The sequence below is a fragment of the Eptatretus burgeri genome, chromosome 5 (assembly GCF_056783735.1).
Source record: "Eptatretus burgeri isolate ZD-2024b chromosome 5, Ebu_testis_v1, whole genome shotgun sequence".
Classification (NCBI taxonomy): domain Eukaryota; kingdom Metazoa; phylum Chordata; class Myxini; order Myxiniformes; family Myxinidae; genus Eptatretus; species Eptatretus burgeri.
The window spans coordinates 122,092,827-122,111,622 of NC_140965.1; the positions used below are offsets into that span (position 1 = coordinate 122,092,827).

The 18,796-nt window shown below is 41.8% G+C and overlaps 1 protein-coding gene across 2 annotated transcripts in view; it reads left to right on the top strand.

The window, feature by feature from the left end:
• LOC147027257 (A disintegrin and metalloproteinase with thrombospondin motifs 3-like) overlaps window positions 1–18,796 on the top strand; it is a 399,233-nt gene that overhangs the window by 298,340 nt on the left and 82,097 nt on the right. For both annotated transcript variants that reach the window (XM_085883516.1, XM_085883515.1), the window contains exons 19-21: window positions 3,317–3,449; window positions 7,134–7,341; window positions 14,891–15,023. In XM_085883516.1, coding sequence (XP_085739642.1) covers window positions 3,317–3,449; window positions 7,134–7,341; window positions 14,891–15,023 — 474 coding nt within the window. The remainder of the gene's footprint in view (window positions 1–3,316; window positions 3,450–7,133; window positions 7,342–14,890; window positions 15,024–18,796) is intronic.

Consider the following 18,796-nt stretch of genomic DNA (forward strand, 5'->3'; position numbering starts at 1 on the left):
TCGTGAAACTCTCATCGGCCAGAAAGAATCATGAAATGGTCAGATTGTGACATCGGGTTGTGAAACGCTATGCAGGAGTTGGTATACTGATGTCTACACAGGCAAAAACCAGCTGCCTTGCCACCTACTACATCTCAGATCGAATTATGGCTGCTCGTTTTCGGTTGAGGAAAGGTACCCTTCTGTTTGTTTCTGTCTATGCACCTACATATAGTGCGGCGGATGGCATTATTGATGACTTTTACACACACCTGCAAGACACGATCAATTCCAATAAAAATAATTGTTACACACTTGTCGTGGCGAGTGACTTCAATGCAAAACTTGGAAAACAATGTGTTTCTCTCATGGAACCTCATGGTTATGGTGCCAGAAATCCAAGAGGAGACAGATTGGTTGCATTTTGCATGGGTATCAACCTCACTGCCGCACACTCCTGGTTTCCCAAATGATCTTCTCACAAGGTAAATTGGATTAGCAGGGCAAGAAATGTCATTGATTACATTCAAAGTGGAACAGAAGCAAGCAATTATCTGACTGATTGTAATTCCTACAGTGCTTGTTTTGACACTGATCATCCATTGGCTAGTAATTTGCAATCTCAAGTGGAAGTTCCATCATCCTGCTTCTGCACATGGACTGCGATCTAAACATCCAAATGTTGAAGCCCTAAAGTTGGAATGAATGTCTAAAAACTTTCGTTGGTTGGTTCGATCCCATGTTGCACAAGGTGACTCTCTTGAAGTCATTGTTCTTGAAGAACCATACACGATGTAACTCATGAGACGTGTGGCATGCAAACGTCTCAGAGGAAGCAGCCGTATTTGTCTGTAACAGCACTTCAACTAATTGAGTGCAAGAGGCAGGCTGTAGGCACTCCAAAATTCACAGGTCTGAGGAATGAGGTGAAATACGCATGTCAGAAGGATCTCGACGAATGGTTGGTGGCAAATATTAACACAATGAACTAAGCATACCGGGACTACGACTCCAGAACTCTGTTGAAAACTGCTGATGCTGTTCTTTCGAAATCCTGTGACCATATGGTAAACAACAAAGACTCAAATGGCTTGGTATTGGAGTCAGTCAAAGAAGAAATACAACGTTGGCGTCAATATGCTGAGGAGCTATTCAAGTCCAACCCGTCACGTCCACCCCAGCACACGACTATGGTTGAACGAAATCCACTCACACCACAAGAAATCAAAAATGCCATTCATGCACTTAAAAACCATAGGGCTACCGGGGTTGATGTCATATCGGAAGCTCTTAAAGCTACGGCACAGGACCCAGAAGTATGTAAAGTCCTCCACAAGACAGTGCGTAATATCTGGAACACCAGAAGGTGGCCAACATCGATGACTAAACAGTGTCTATTGATTTACACAAAGATAACGACAGAGGTTTCTGTGGCAATTACTGAGTGCTTGCATTCATCAGCAATGCAAGTAAGATCATTCTCAATGTGCATCAATGCAGACTGGACAGAACCACCATTATCAAAGTGAGAGACACCCAATGTGGCTTTGCACGCAGTAAGGGCACAACTAATGGGATCTTCCTTTTGAAAGGTGTGGCTGAAACTTACTATACAGACAAGCACCTTCTCCACCTGGCTATGTTGACTCTGTCAACCATGCACTACTGTTTATAAAACTGTGGGTTTTTGGTTTCAAAGAGGATGTGATGTGACTGCTTGAGGATCTCTACATCAACTCAAATGGTCAGCTCCATTAGAAAGGCCGGATGACAGATGAGTTTTTGATGCCAGTCGGAGTGTGACAAGGTTGTCAATTGTCCCCTATACTCTTCAGCCTCTACACCGAATGTCACTTGCAGATGTCGTATGAACGCACATCACATCAAAGGGCACCAAATGTAAGTGGTATCAACATAAAGGAGATCAGATATGCCGATGACCTTGTGATGATAGCATTATGCAGAGCTGACACAGAAGAGATGCATGCTATCCTGGATGAGATCAGATGGGTATGGACGAATCATCCATCCTGGCAAGACGGAATTCATGGTTATCCAGCCAATAATGGATGACAACACTATCACATAGCAATAACCAATACCGCTTGATACCAATAACCCACATCACATCTTTCACGTACCTGGGTGTGTTGATTAACCACACTCTCTGACAGTAATGAGGTGTGAATGTGGATCGGTGTGGGCAAATCCACCCTTCAACGGTGTAAGTACCTGTGGTCCACCCATGTCGGCTTAGAAGCAAAGGCACAATTTGCTCAGGCGCTAATCATACCAAGAGTACTGTACAGTGCCACCATCTTGTCGTTGAAGGCAACCGACATCAGGCGACTCGACGGCTTTGGCCGAACCATCTGGCGACACCTGCTCAATGTCAAATGGAATGACCTTGTTACAAATGAGAGTCTAATGGAGATGATTGGCGACCGATAGTGCCTCAGCAGTGGCAATGTAATGGAATGCTGGGCCATGGGATTCGGCATGGTAATTGGCAGCAGCTGTTGTGAATGGCTTTCCAGAGGGATGTCATCGTTTGGTAGGTTGACCAAAGGTGTGTTGGGTTGATAACATCCGAGAGTGGTTAAGGTGCAATATCACTGAACTCAAAGCGACAGCGCTCGAAAGACGGGTTATGTCGAAAGCGGCGGCAGTGGTTCCAGTGGTGTATAATTTGAGGAGGTGACCACAGGCTTATGCCTTTGTCGAAGGATGAGGTTTCAATACTCCTTTTAATGTAAGCATGGTAAAAGTCAAATGAGGTAAATAAGAGGTGTTAGGCATAACTCCACACTCTGAATATTTCATTTCAGGTCAAATCAGATGTGCTGTACATTCAGGAAGTGTTTGATCATCATTGTGCAGGATAGTGTTGGTCGAAACCCTGGCCATTTTCAGCTCCCAAAAGCAGCAGTGGTCGTTACACTACCACATGGTTGTGTTCCCCTTTGGTTAATCTGCTGGGACTTTGCCAGGATTTTGGGGTTGATCTTTAACATGTCATTCCATTTCACAAACTCAACATTACAAACCGCTTTTTTCCTGTGTCACAGTGACTAAAGCTTGCAGTGCCCTGACCATTTTACCTCTTACCACCTCACCTACAGCCTTCTCAACCTATCTCCTAGTCATTCTCTTTGTTCATTCAAGGTTCATTTTCTGGGAACAAGGTGGCAAGGGTCTAACAAAAGTCTTTTTTTTTTTTAAATATCAAAAGGATTATCAACAGGTAAAAGTTAAATTTATCAGATTGGTGAGTAACTTCTTCTCTCCACCATTTCCACCTCCTACCCCTACTTTTTACCTTCATGTACCTTATCAGGAATGCAGTTCTCCAAGTATGGCTGCAGGAGACAAAAGGATGGACGCATGGTGCACCGCAGGTTTTGTGACTTGAGCAAGAAACCCAAACCAATCCATCGACCATGCAATGAACGCAAGTGCGGCAAACCGAGGTGCATCACATCCATTGTTTGCTTGATTTTATCCGTTACTTGACTTTTATGACAAATAACTAGAAAGCATCTGAAAATGCAAAGCCCATCCACGTCCGCTTTGAACTCGAACTAAACTTGAAGAAAACAAGAGTTTAAAAAAAATTGTACATTTTATTCATTTGTGTTCTCCAGAATCTCACAAAAAAGAGAAGTTGAAGATTTGATTACAAAAGCTCAATTGGTAAAAAATTTTCCTGCCTGGACAAACACACTGATTCTCAATGGCAAACAAGGATTTTGATTCAAACATTTATGGCTGGTCTATCAATTCACCAATGACATCATCCTTACAAACCATTATTACCCATTGGGAGTGGAATATTATGTGCCAAGTTTCAAATTTTTCCGATCAGCGGTTTCAGAGATATAATGTTTTAATTTTTTTTACCATGCTATGCCTGATCCAGGAGAACATCTGACCCAATACATTTTTATATATCATGATATACATCGTTTTTGGCACTCTCATTGGTGAATAATCACTTTAAACATAGGCGCGATGCCTCTGGGCGCTCATCTGATAGTGGCTGCATAAGATAACCAGGGAACCACTGCTAGGCATGGATGACCCACAAAATATGTAATGGAGAAGAAATTAAATTCCTTTGGATTTTTTTTTAATGCCTTGAACAAACTTGTTACATCACTGGTGATGAGGATTGTGGTCAAGCTTCATCGGAATTGTTTGTGTAGTTTCTGAGAAGAAAGAAGGCTGTGGTCAAGTTTCATCCAAATTGTGTGTGTAGTTTTGGAGAAGAAATCAAATACCTATTTTGGAGGACAACCCGCACCCCTCAAACCAACTTAGACCCAGATTTTTCATGTCATTAGCAAACTTTGGTACATCACGGGTGATGAAGGTTGTGGTCAAGTTTCATTAGAATTGCATGTGCAGTTTCTGTGAAGAAAGCAAATACCTATTGGAGGGTTCAACCCCCATAGCCCCCCATAGGCCCGATTTTTCTTTTTTTTTAAATGCCATGAACAAACTTTGGTACATACACGATGATGAACATTGCAAAGTTTCATCAAAATCAGATGTGTGGTTTCAGAGAAGAAGCTGCACGTATTTGTGGACGGACGGACGAACTGAAGGATGTATGACGCACAATTCCGGATGACGGTCTGAAGGACGGATCGGAACTACGTTCCAGGTGAGCTAAAAATTTAAAAATTATTTTATCCGGATCTGGAATCGATCTTCACCAAAATCAAATCAATTCATCCTCGTCACACACCAAAACTGAGCACCAAGTTTCATCCGAATCCGTCCACAACTTTTTGAGAAATCGTGCTCCATATCATTTTTTTGTCTGATCACTCAGTGGTGAAAAATCATGAAAAGCTATCGGATCCCGATCCACCAAAAATGAATCATATATTCCTCGTCACACACCCAACCTGCCCACCAAGTTTCATCCGGGTCTGTCGATAACTTTTTGAGATCCTGCACACAAGCAAACAAGAAAGATGTTGCGAATGGCACTATATTTGAAAAATCCAGAAAACAAATTTGTCCTCAAAAATAATTGGTGGTTGAAGTCAATGACCAAATATGCAATTCCTCTTCAAATTTCAAGTCAATCGGATTATAATTGACAATTTTGGAAATTAGGCCTGTGTCAGCCATTTGGCCTATGTTGCCCTCAAAAATATGTGGTGGTTGAATTCAGTGACCTGATATGCAAGTCATCTTCAAATTTCAAGTCAATGGGATGAAAATTGAGGATTTTAGAAATATCACCTAAGTTGTTGACCTTTGGCCCATGACATTGTAGCCTTTGTTTACCTCAAAAATAATTGTTTGAATTCAGTGATGTGATCTGCAAATCCTGTTCAAATTTAAAGTCAATCCAATGAAAATTGAGGATTTTAGAAATTTGACAAGGTTGTTGACCTTTTGACCTGTCAACCTCAAAAACAATAGGCTTCTTGCTTATGATAAATTTGACAAGGTGGTGAAGTTTTGTGAAGATCAGTTTAAAATTGAGACCTGTAGGTGATTGTCGTACCGAATCAGGCACATAACCAACCAATATACAGTACTTGAACAATCTTCGATTTTTGCAAGTAACAAACAGACAAACAAGAAAAAAGACGTCGTGCAGAGCATGATACTCGCAAAATCTACCCCCCTCTCCAAAGGTTGCCATGGATACATCAAATTGTCCATTTCATCAAGATTAAAATTGAGAATCTGAATCTAAGCTCAGGTCAATCGGATGTAAATCGATGATTTTTCAGTTGAAAATTGATGATTTTAGAAGTTTGACCTTGATCTGACCTTTGACCTTTTGACCTCAAAAATAGTTGCTTACCCAAATCAGTGATAGACGATGCAACTCCTGTTCAACTTTCAAGTTAATAGGATGTCAATCGATGATTTTTCAGTTGAAAATTGATGATTTTAGAAGTTTGACCTTGAGCTGACCTTTGATCTTTTGATGTCGAACATAGTTTGTTTCCCAATCCAATGACGCATCATGCAAATCTTGTTCGAATTTCAAGTCAATCGGATGAAAAATGACGATTAAAGAAATTTGACCTCAAGATGACATTTGACCTTTGATCTCAAAATCGATAGGCTTCTCAGTTTAGACTACCTCGACAACTTGGTAAAGTTTCACGACGATCGGTTTAGAATGGTGACCTGTCGGTGAGAAACAGACAGGCGGACAGAATAACAAAATAAATTGACCAATATCCTTGAAAAATCTTAGATTTTGCAAGTAATAAACACAAACGGTGGTGAAAACACTCTGTGCTCCCCTCCCCCTTTCTTCAAATCCTCAAACCCCCTCCCAACCCAATGTCCTGAATTGATGATATCATTTTGCCTTCTCCATGTTCTCATCGTAGAGCTTTGTTAAAAATTTGATGGCAAAAGCTCAAATTGTAAAAAAGTTAAAGCTCGGACACACGCGTGATTGTAAAACCCCGACTCTTCCATTGCGTGGGAGACGGATGAACAAAGCATGTATAAGATGGAATGCCAAACATTTGTGTACAATGGGAATGCCAAAATGTATGATGTAGAATGCTAAAGCATGTACTGTATAATATAATTGCCAAAAGCACTAAAAATACCTTTGACATGGAAGACTGCTCTTTGTATGGGTGAGGGTTTAATGCTCGACAAGATGGTGCAGAAGTAGCACCACACTTCCTTTGCGCTGTCAAGTCTGGTTTTGATTCTTACCAAGCTGTAATATTTTGGGTTGGTGCTTCGCAGGCAGTGAATTTCATCGAAAGGGTGCACCATAATCTCGTATGGGTGTTAACCAAGGGAACCATCTGCTGGTGTTAGCTTGTGGACGTCAAAGATCTCATGGTGTGTTTGTTGATGAAAGGTTCTTGGGTTATCACTGGCATCCGAGGCAAGTTACAAATTCCTGCACTGACTACTACTGGGAAGGGAATGGCAAACCAGCCCTTATGTCCCTTGCCATGAGACTGCTTCATTCACACTGCTGCCCTGGATAACATATAATACATGATCATGATGATGATGATGGATGAATGAACAATAGTGTGATGTAAGAAAATTGAGTTTCTCAAAAATAACTGTCGAGATGAAATACATCATTTTGTGAAGGAACATGGTGATATGATTTTTGGCTTTACTTTGTACAATGTATGCAGATGGTTAGCAGATAAATGGTCAGCCTGCGACAAGCATTGTGGAATGAATGGCACGCAGTCTCGACACGTGCGCTGCATGCAGAGATTTCCCGATTCGAGCAGCCGTTCCTTGGACCAAAAGCACTGCACTGGCCGTGCACCTAAGTCCTATCGGAGCTGCAATCGCAAACCATGCATTGGCTCATGGAAGACAGGTGCTTGGTCCCAGGTGAGTGTTATTGACCATTACTCAAAACTGAAATGCACAGCAAGGTGCTCGACATTGATTTCACATTAACCAGACTATGTTCTTTTCCAGTTAAGCAAAATATGTTGTTTTTTTTTGAAGATTGAATTGCAGAAATATCCAAGCAATATAAGATCAGAAACAGCATATGGAGAGTGGTTTGGGGAATCTGGTGAGGGAGTTGTGAAGGGTGAACATGTACTAGTTGAACCATTTCAAAGTAATAGTGTTCCGAGTCGTTCCCTTCAGGTATTTATAATGCTTGTTTCAACATCCACGATGAGCAAATGCTTCAATCTTCACAATTAGAAACTTAATTCAACCTGTTTTGTTGAAAGGGAAATAAATTGTACTGCAAAGTTATTGTCCCGTCGGACCTCGCAATACGCGATATGCTTCTGCGCCAGGACCTGAGGTCCCGTAAACAGCCGGAAGCTGTAAAGCTAGACTGTGCTCAATTGCATTAATCTTCGCTGCATTGACATGGTTTCCCAAGGTTGGTCCAACTAAACTGAATTATGGCGGTGGAACGTGCCCACGTGGAGAAAGATGAGAACACGTCTCTTACCTCCATTGAAGGTTTATTTTAACTCAAAATAAATATTGGGAGAAGAGGTGGATGGGACTTGGGGAACCGAACAGTCCAAGCAAGACATCAGACACGAACAGGGAGAGGGGTGTATACAACTCTGACATAGAAGGAAGGAAATAAATACTCCTATAATTGCTCGGCACCTCAGAAACCTAACTCGCAACTATGGTGACGAAAGCAGGTTAGGACTTGAACAAGGCACGATCCTGAGAATGTGTGGGCAGGGTGGTGTAGGCGGACCGGTGGTGTTGCCCAGAGTGGAGAAAGCCACAGGTGGGAGGATAGTGCAGAACGACACTCTGACAGAACCAGCTTGACTCCACGTCCAGGAACGAGACAAGTTTGAGAGAAACAAAACCAGGGTAGAGCCTGTGCGCGTGTCTGCATTCCAGTTTTTTTCTTTTTTTTCTGGCCTCTTGCCCTCCTCCACCCCACTCCCCTCCCCTCCTGGATCACCCATGACTGGTCTCAAGTCATGGTCATGGTGGGAATGAGGTTCTGGAAGCTGCCGAAGCACTTCCTTTGCAAGGATTATAACAGGGTGGTTAGCCATTGCTTTCTCGGACAGTAGTTGAGGAAGGAATTTGGCCATGGTACTGACGATAGCTCACCTATTCACGAAGGACACTCTGGGATCCTTAACTTCCACCAACTAATTCTAGCAGACAGGATGCCATTGTAACGCCCATCCAAGGGACAGCACACACATTGATGAATCTCCCTCCCTGTGAAACACCGGGACAACAGTTTATAGCTGGTCCAAGATTCAAACCCTAATGACCCAAACATCCAATCAGACAGCTTGGAGGCGAGTATGCATACCTCTTGGCCACTCTGGCAGCCCTTTCTTACCTCACATTACAGTATTGATCCATTTTCTGAATAGCAAGCCATAACTAGATATCTGTGATCAAAAAGTGATCACCACGTATAAGCCTCTCCCAGGTGGGGGAGTCTTACCCTTGGCGATCGCTCACGACTTACTCTTGGCCTGCGATCCAATGATGGCCATATATTTTTCAGACCACCTTATAATCTTGACCTTCAACATTTATGGATAGAGTGTTAAAAAAATGTGTCCCCAGATACAATCCAGCCATAAAAATAAACATCATGAAAATCAAAGGTAAATTATTCAAGTTATGATCAAAAATATGTAATGTGTGTTATTATTGAGGTCACAATCCAAAAAATAGTACGTCAAGGACACAAATCAAATATCAGGTGCATAACTTCAGTGCAGATTCACTATTGCAATGCAAGAACATATTGGAAGGTCAAGCGATCTTTGGAATTCAGCATTAGCAAAATTGAGAGATAACCAAACATGCGATATGTTTTTTTCAGACCACCATTTGACCTTGACCTTTAACTTGAAGAGGTGTGAAGTAAATCAAGTGTAAATGCACATTTCTCTCGGCTATCTCGATAAGGCAATTTCGTTCCGATTGAACAAATATTTCCTTCCTGAAAGTCCCTGTTGTTTCCATCTTGTATACCCCGTGTTCCCCGCCCCATCCCTCTCCCTTCCACAGTTTTCCTAATGTCTCTGTTCCTCACTGTTTTGTACTTCCCTCTCCAATCCCTCCTGTCTCCTGCTCCTCTTGTTGTACGTTCTGTGTGTTCACTCTTATATGAGCCTTGACGTTGTATATTAAAGAAAAAAAAAGAAAAAAAAACATTAGTCAAGTTATGGTCAAAAATGTTAAAATGAAACTTGACCTCATCCTTCATCACCCGTGATGTACCAAAGTTTGTTCACAGCATTAAAAAATTCAGGGTCTAAGAAAGTCTGCCGGGGGGGGGGGGGGTTAGTGACTGTTGCTCCTGATCCAGGTGGGCTTCAAGACAGGTGGTCCTATTTTTTCTGGATTGCTATGTTTTGGGCCAGTTCTCATGAACATAGTTTTTGCTTCAGATACACATGTTCAACATATTTAGCATGGTCTGAGGTGTTCCCAAAACAGAGACTACGGAACTCAAAATTTAAGCAAGAAAATTGGCTTTGGCCGACGGTCCACACCCTGCTCGCATCATAGACAAAGGGAAGTCCTGCCTGCATTCTTAACTCGTTGTACAAGTGTGATCTGTGGTGCCTCGAGTGGGTTAGGTTTTGAGCTTTTATTGTTCATCATTGTCCATAAGTTTGCATATCTGCTTTCTCCTCTTTGTGTCTTTTGACTCGCTTGGTTTGTTCTGTTTATGATAGCATCTTGTCAACTTTCTTCCCTGTACTTTTTGATTCAAAAGAAACCTTTTTAAAAGGTAAGAAAATGTGTTTGAGCCATCTGCTCTGTGTGTGTGTGTGTGTGTGTGTGTGTGTGTGTGTGTGTGTGTGTGTGTGTGTGTGTGTGTGTGTGTGTGTGTGTGTGTGTGTGTGTGTGTGTGTGTGTGTGTGTGTGTGTGTGTGTGTGTGTGTGTGTGTGTGTGTGTGTGTGTGTGTGTGTGTGTGTGTGTGTGATTTTGGCTCATTTGAATGATGCTTGGGGAATGGTAAAGTTGTAGAATTATTGAACGCTGTGCAATAAACGACCGTCTGGATCATCTCCCAGAATGTGTTCCTGTGTTCTGAGGAATCCTGTGTTAACGGGCACTCAGACGCAACATCTGGTGATCAGGAATGTGGGATTTGTCACGACACCCTCCTCAATGAAAAATTAAAATAAAATTTGAGCTTAACATTTTTATTTTCAATTTGAATGCACATGAGAAACATGGAGAAAATGGCAGATGTTCATGTAATGACGGATGGTGAGGAACGCATGCTTGGAGGCGAGCCGGGAGTGGGGCCTAGTGGGGATGGGCAGAGCATAAGAATGTTCCGAGCTCCTGACATTACTCGAAGCCCTTCTCCTACGAGTGCAAGTGTGGGTCATGAGTCAGCAGTCGGGTGTGATGTCCACACAGGTCATTTTGTAAATATTGATGGAACAAATTGAGAGAAATACAAGAGAAATTAATAAAATGGGTGAACATTTGTTCAGGGAAATGAATAAAAAAGAAATAAATTTTAGCGGCACAGTTTAAAAGTGGAATGGCAGGTTGGTTGAGGGGTCGAAAGGAACATTCCACGAGAATATGTTTGAGTATTGTAATGGCCAGGAACATTATCACACCAGTGTAGATGTCACTCTACCCCAGAAAGAGACCGTCCACATGACGAGCCAGATGGAGGTTTTTGAGGAGGAATGAATAGCCCCCGTGGTGTGTGACGCAACCTCCGTGGGTTGCGGTATGGTGCTCATGGGTGTGCAGTTAGACCATGCAGGGGCCCATCTGATGTATCGGGGACCGATGGGGTGCAATGAAACACCGGCTCGTGCTGGTGAGTGAGACTAAGTCCGTCGAGGTGTGGGAGCTGGTGTCGGCAGAGGTCATGCCATGGTTCCTGGGATGTTTGAGGTGGACCCCGTGGAGGTTTCACTCGCTGCACAGGGGGTTTGTGGTGGGGGAAAAGGAAAACATTGAGCGGTAGGATACAGAAAGAGACGGGATAATGTGGACCATTATCAGTTGTAGCCCAATTTGTTTTTTAAACATGCATGGTCATGTGAAGTACAATCCGTGAGTCATAAGCAGCTGGTGGCTCATGACAATGGAGGAAGGTTGGGAGAGCGGGAGGCTCAAGGCCAACAGTGACTGCAGGGAAGGGCAAAAAGCCCGATAGGAACAATGGGGCCAAAGCTTGCAGCCAAAATTGGAAATGCGAGGCCAGAAATTTTAAATTCAAATTTAAACAGGAATTTCTTTTCGAGCAGCCTTGGTGGGAGTTGGTTCCCGGACTGCAGGATTCAGACCAGGGAAGGTTAATGTGGTTGGTTTCATGAGAAATTGCCCCCCCCCCCTGGGAGATTGGGTTTCGCCAGACAGCTGGGGAGCTGCATTGGCAAGATTTGGACTTGGAGTCTGACCACGGGTGATGTGGTACGGTACGACCCGGGCCCATGCGGAGTCTGTTGGGGTGTCGTGTCCCTTGTCCATCGGGTTGCCACCAAGTGAGTGCCTTGTGCCTCACCCTTCCCCTCCCAACATCCATCCATCCATTGGAACCATACTATGTGCAGAGCGTTAGTGCTGCCTTAGCAGTCTCCTTGGCTATTGGGCACCATCCTGGATGGGTCACCACTCCGACACAGGATACCAGTAAGCTATTACTCATTTTGCCGACCTCGGAAGGATGACAGGCTGAGTCAACCCCCTGGTGTTAATTCAGTGGCAAACAGGGTTTGAACTTATGATCCTAGAATCCCAAGGCACCACTGTAAGCACGAAGCCAATGCCAGGCAACGCCCTCCCAACCCTTCGGCATAAGTCCCCTCCCCGCACTCAAACCTTCAAACCCCATGTCCCTCCCTCTCCCACCAAAAGTACTCAGTCCCCCTCCCCTTTACTCTCACCCTCCTCTTGCTCATAAAAGCAAATTCCCATTCTCACGTCAAAACAGTGAAATATGTAACATTTCATGCTTCTCCCCATCATGCTATCACTGACTTCCCAAAAACCCGTCAGGGGCCATTCAAAAATTACGTAACGCATTTTTTGCCCAAATCTAACTCCCCCCCCCATACCCTGTAACGCTGTGTTACACTTCAACAGACACCTCCTAAAATATTACGTAATGCTCAATGAAGACCCATCCCTTACCCCCACCCCCATTTCATACCTTAATCCCGGGATGCTATTTATCCCGTTATTTTTTTCATTCACTATAAACTATATTTTTAAAAGTTAAGGCGGTACAGTGTTCCGTCAATTAGACCAGACAGCAGTTGGAATCCCTGTAATGACATCATCGGACTAATTGCTCGAGTGATATAATAATTTCAAAATATGTTCAGTTTCTTTCATTTGCAAATGAGATTAAATGTCTGTGGAAACATAAATGATGGAATAGCAATGATGGAATTTAAATAAATTGATGTTCTTTTATCATTAATGTATTGAATACCTGCAATTCTTCACCATTGAGAGATGTGGCAAAAACAATGTATAGCATGCTATTTCAAAACGTTGTGGATGGATTATGATAAACTTGGTGGATGAGTTGGTTGGATGACAAGAACAAACCTATTCGATTTTGGTTCAGGTTAGCAGATCCGGCCTTTCAGTGGAATACAATCCGTAAACTGTTCAGCCTGCCGGACTTATGCACTCTGCCGAGTGCTGCTCGAGTTACGACAAGAATTACAGAGAAGCGTTACATCAAAATACCACAAAGCTCCACATTTACCACGTTCTAGCTCCCTGATTTACTACTTCAACAGTTGTTATTGCCCTGTCCTTATTCGACGCCATCGTGATTGTCATGTGAATGCCAGGTATTTCATGAAAGTTGTCTTCCCCAATTTCCACCTCATGTCCATATATGTACAGTCTGACAGCACCTTCTACACCATGATTTTCACAATCATGCTACTCTCAGGATTGCTGATCAGAACTTTTTTTTTTCTCATCAAATTCACTTTTTGACCAGTCTGAAGCGAGTTGTGCAGCCGTTCTCATTTGCGTACTGAGACAATCGTACTGGTAATTACGTCACATAGATGACCCTATAACCATGGAGGTTTTCTGGAATTTTTAGGAGCGATACCAGCTAGGTTGGGTTTTTAAAAAACTTTATCACCAAAAAAATATTACAATTAAAAACCATATTCAGGTCTTTATAATATCATCGCATCAAAAAAAAAAAACTCTGGTTCTGTGGACCCTGAAGGTCACAAGAGTCAAAACAGCATAATTGTTCTTTTTAACTCGAAATGTCATATTGGGTCATTCCTGGGATAACTTTTTGCCATCTTTGAACTTTGCTTTAGGTGGGAAATGTGGGGATTTGCAATAACGTGCCATCGACTTTGGTAAAGTTCAATATTCGCTTCAATGCGTCAAAAATATTCAACTTGCTGTCGATCAATCCCTCTTAAAATCATCTCCTTAGATGTCAGTAAACATTACTAATCTTTCAACATTAACAACGATTGAACAAATGTGATGTTCAAATTATCAAGATCATTTGTGCAACTCAGTATCTGGAATTTCTGTCACAGCTTCAACGATGCACACATCTGAAGCTCTCAACTTATGTTATAATAATACACATCCCTGTGAGTACAACAATGCCTGTCAAAGGCTGCCACTGTACTAACACCGACTGCTGCTACAGGTAAAGTATTCCAGACATTTACGGACCTGTGTCCAAAGAGGTGCTTTGTCTTATTCAACCCACAACAAGAGTTTTCCTAATTGAACTTTCTCCCGCGTTCTTTCATGCTTTTGGTATTTAACCAGCTGTCCAAACATCACTTGACCTACACACCTTTAATATTGTTTAACAACTGAATGAGATCACCCTTTATCCTCCAACACATATTGAAGTTGGAAGTTTTAATACCTGAAACCGACTGGAGTAAGGAAGATGACTTGACGCTTAACATATCCCGTCCGTCCACTGCAGTCTTTCCAATCAATCATCATCATCATCTCATATAATGATGACCACATGCAATTTGCATTCTCGAATCTTGAACGGACTGGGTACTTGTACAGATGTGTAAACATCTACCCTGGTCCATAAATTTAAAAGTTATCTTGATGATGCCCAATTGGTGATTTGCCTAATTTACCACCTGCAAAACATGCTTACTAAAGTCAGGGTTTTTTCTTGTTTTTGTAAATTTTATCAAAACATGCTAAAATTTATCTTAAAGAAAGTTTTCTCAATCTAGTGATGTCATATCTGCAATAAATGAGTTTGTTTCAAAATACAGACATTTGAAAAGGCCTTGGATATATATTCTGATGTTATTGCCACTAGCACTTCACATGACCATTAAAATTGTTGACCCAGAGGACTATCTCTTATTAACGCAGTGTGTACCACATGACTAAAAACAGGAAATAGTAGGTGACCACATATGACCTCTTCTGTGTTTCTTCATGCAGTGTTCAAAATCGTGTGGAAGAGGCTTGCAGCGACAACAAGCGGTTTGCATTGCTGTTGAAGAGGAAACGAACGTGATGTGTATCGGAGAAGAACCGAAGGCTGAAAGGGAATGTAATGAAGGGCCTTGTCAGGGTGAGTCTGGCCATGCCACTGACTAATTCTGTGATTCATAACTTGTGATTTGATTCATTTTTGTCAATTTGACTATTCATTTTAATGTAAATTGTGACGGATTAGTTCCACAACATTATACAAAAATATTTTTACCTGTACACATTGTGAACGCCTTAGTTGAATTTGAAGGTTGTTTTCACCATTTATATTGCTGGATATGGTGTGTACTGAATCGTTTCTCAAACTGAATTCATTCTCTCCATCTCATCTTGCTCAAATCTCTCTTTTTTTCTGGTTAAAACTGGTTTACCTTGAAGTATATAAAGACGATTCACAGTGAACAACATTCTGTATATTGTGTGTTGTGCTGATTCTTTACAGTCAGGGTCATTCAACCAGAGAATGCTGTTCTTTTGGAAGAGATATTAAACCAGATTTCATTTGCTAGCAGTCACGATTGGATGTTAAATATCCCCAAGTGGCTTTCATAAAGGGTACATCACAGTATGTTGGAACTTTTGATAAACTCCAAATGTTTACCACCTTCCCCCCGGCGAATTGATTCACATTGCCAGATCTCTGACCATATGAAACATCAAATCACTGCCTTAATGATGGTACCCTAACGATAATTTTAGGAGCAGGAAGTGACGAGAACAGTGCTAACTCCAATAACACCAGACCATCATTTTTTGAGGTGTGCCATCGTGCTCACACTCCATCGCGCTCATTTTGAGTTTGGGTGTGCAAAAATTGATCTCCTGGAATACTTGGTCACTGTCATTGGAAATCCAAGCAGAATTCAGCCAACTTGCCCAAACTTCATGGAATCTCTCAAACGTGAATCAAACGGTTAACATCACCATACGTTGCAAGTTGAAGGTGATGAAAAATGGTTGGTAGGAATCAAAAGCAGTTTATTTATTTCTTTATTTATTAGACATGATCAGAACTCGAAAGTGAAATGATAGGCTACTCCTTGCAGAATCCTTCATTGATGGAAAGCTCATGATGTCACGCAGCCAATTGATTAGAGTGATACCTTGCATATCGGCTACAGGTCGCTGCAGGTCTATCCCTCTGTGTGTAAATCCTTGCAAGTGGAATGGAAGCGAAATATTAACAAGGAATAACAAGGAAAACAATGCATTAGGATGCCATTCGGCCCATTATACCTGCGCCAAAACGTTGTGTTTTTTTAATTGATCTTACTTTCCATCCAATACCTGTTTTGACGATACCAAGATGGATCTGCAGGTTTGGCCCTGCAGATCTGCAGGGCCAAACCCTTGAGTGTTCAATCCATCACGGCACCCAAACCACGGCCAAGTCTCGCTGAATTTGAGGAGCTCGCAAGAACTCGGCCTTCAGTTTAACTCGGCCCCAGATTTGTGCGCGTTTACGTTTTCGCTCTGAAAATCTTGGAACAGTCTCATCTGAACTCTGGTAGTTAATAAATATGATTAACATTATGTCCAATAATACAGTACAGTTGGCGACATTTGTTGGCTGGAATGTAGCCCATGACATCAAGTATGAGTTGAAGAAACACGAAGTTGGGAGAGAGACATTTGTCAAAGTTTGGTCAAAAAGATGATCTTTTAGCATTTTCATTGTAATTTTGTGTGTTCATTCATGACAAATGATATTATATATTTATTGAAATAAAACGGTCACACAATCACAATGACACACACTCAGACTATACAAAATTATAGTCAATTAGCAAATAAGCATCACAAACATTCTCAGTATCGATTAAAAACTTCTTATTACTGTAATCACTCCCATCACTCTCCTCACAAACATCAGGAGTGCAATCTGTTGCTCTCCTAAAATGTTCAAATGTGATGGTCTGTAACACTAATATGTTGTGAGTTGCATGTATCCCGCCCGTTGAGGAAATATCTGGACGTTCACATCGTTGTGTCTCCAAAAGCATTCCATTGCATCTTCTATTCACTCAAACAATACATGAATCACATATTCCACCAAAATTTTATCTGCTTTCCCGAGACAAGGTGCCTTGTATTCGGAGTGCCAAAGTTAATTTGGGTTAAATGGTTAACGTTCGATATATGTCGCATCATGAGTACATATTGTATGACCACCTAAATGTGGGAAATAAGTAAAATTACTTGAGGGAATTTGGTGATCAATGCATTCTGAAGTTGTTGATTATTGAAACACTATTATAGTTATAGCAAAGGGTTCACGTGGAATGTTTGTATGAAGAGCTGATCGAGATTGAATGTGGCAGAATTTTTGTGTTCCTTTCGGTATGGCAAGGATGACGAGATAAAGTCTTATGTTTTCATGTGCAGCACGTGGCTGTGGGCAGCATCATTTGCTGCTGATGTCGGTTAGGGCAGGAATTTGTTGTCTTTTTAGGATACTGGCGATAGCTCACCTACTCTACATGAAGGACACCATGGGATCTTTAACGTCCACTAAATAATGCTGGAACATGGGACGCGCAGTTTAATGTCCATCCAAGGGATACCACATCAATTGAGGCCTCACCCTGCCTGTGAAACACCAGGATGACATTTTATAGCTGGGTCAAAATTCAAACCCAAGCTAGACAGCTCATAAGTGAGTGCACATGCCTCAAGGAGTCTCGGCTATCCTGCCATGGCTGCCAATTATCGTGAAATACCACTTTGTAAAGCTGAATCAGCTACTTCTATCAATGCCCATCATTTCAGTTCAGGATTGTACCAAACAACAACAGAATGGATGATAATATTTTCTTATTTATGTGAACCACATGGGCTTTCGGACATTCCTAAAGACCAGCTAGGTAATATTAATTTGCTTCTTTGTAGAATGTCCAAATGTTCTCGGAATGAGATAATTGCAATGATTCAAATCGCGCCAATGTAGTTTTAAAATAAATATAATCGGAATATAAATATTATTACCTGCATACATATCTTAATATAGTTTGATTTGGTGTGTCTTGGTTGATTGTAACTACATCGTTTGTGGAGCTTTTAGAATGCCAAGCACGTATTCACGTAAACAAATTATAGTGATTTCAGTGGTGCTTTGAACAATGACAGTGGTTGTAATTCCATTTAACTAATGAATAATGAATCCCACTTTGCGAGACAACATCGATTATGTGTCGAGGTCATCCATTGTTTTATACAGAGTGAAATGATGGATCAACATTGTATCAGATATGTTGTTATAAGGCCAGTACTGGTGTACCCCCTGTGAAAAGAAGGCACAGTGATTCTAAAAGAACACGGCCTACCCACTCATTGTAAACTTAGAAATACCTTTGGAATAGAAAAAATTGCTCACACGGTGCTCCAGACAGAAATGATTCAGCTGATTGCCCAATTAAATGTGTTGGGGCATGTGTGGGTTTGAAAGACAGCTTGGATTCCCAATCTCATGATAAAGTGCAATCCTAGTTTTTCAAAAGCAATGTTTGCATCAATGAGCATGCTTTATATTAGGACATTAACCTGTCTGCCAGCATTGTTTCCTGCCGTTGGATATTTAAGTTCCGAAGTTCCTCTTAGAAGGAGGATAGGCGATTGTTGCCGCTCCCTCTCACTCCTCTTCGGCCAAGTCCCAAATTCCTGTCCTGAGAAATCCCACTGGGAAGGCAAGGGTAATCCATGTGGTGTCATCCTTGTCGTGAGACTATTTTGGTGCCACATAAACTCATCGTGAGGCTCAAGTAGATGGGAAAGAAAAGACATGCTTGGCAGACATCTGTCATATCTTCTTCAACCTGCTCTTCCTGTATTCCATCCATCGGGATCATACTCTGT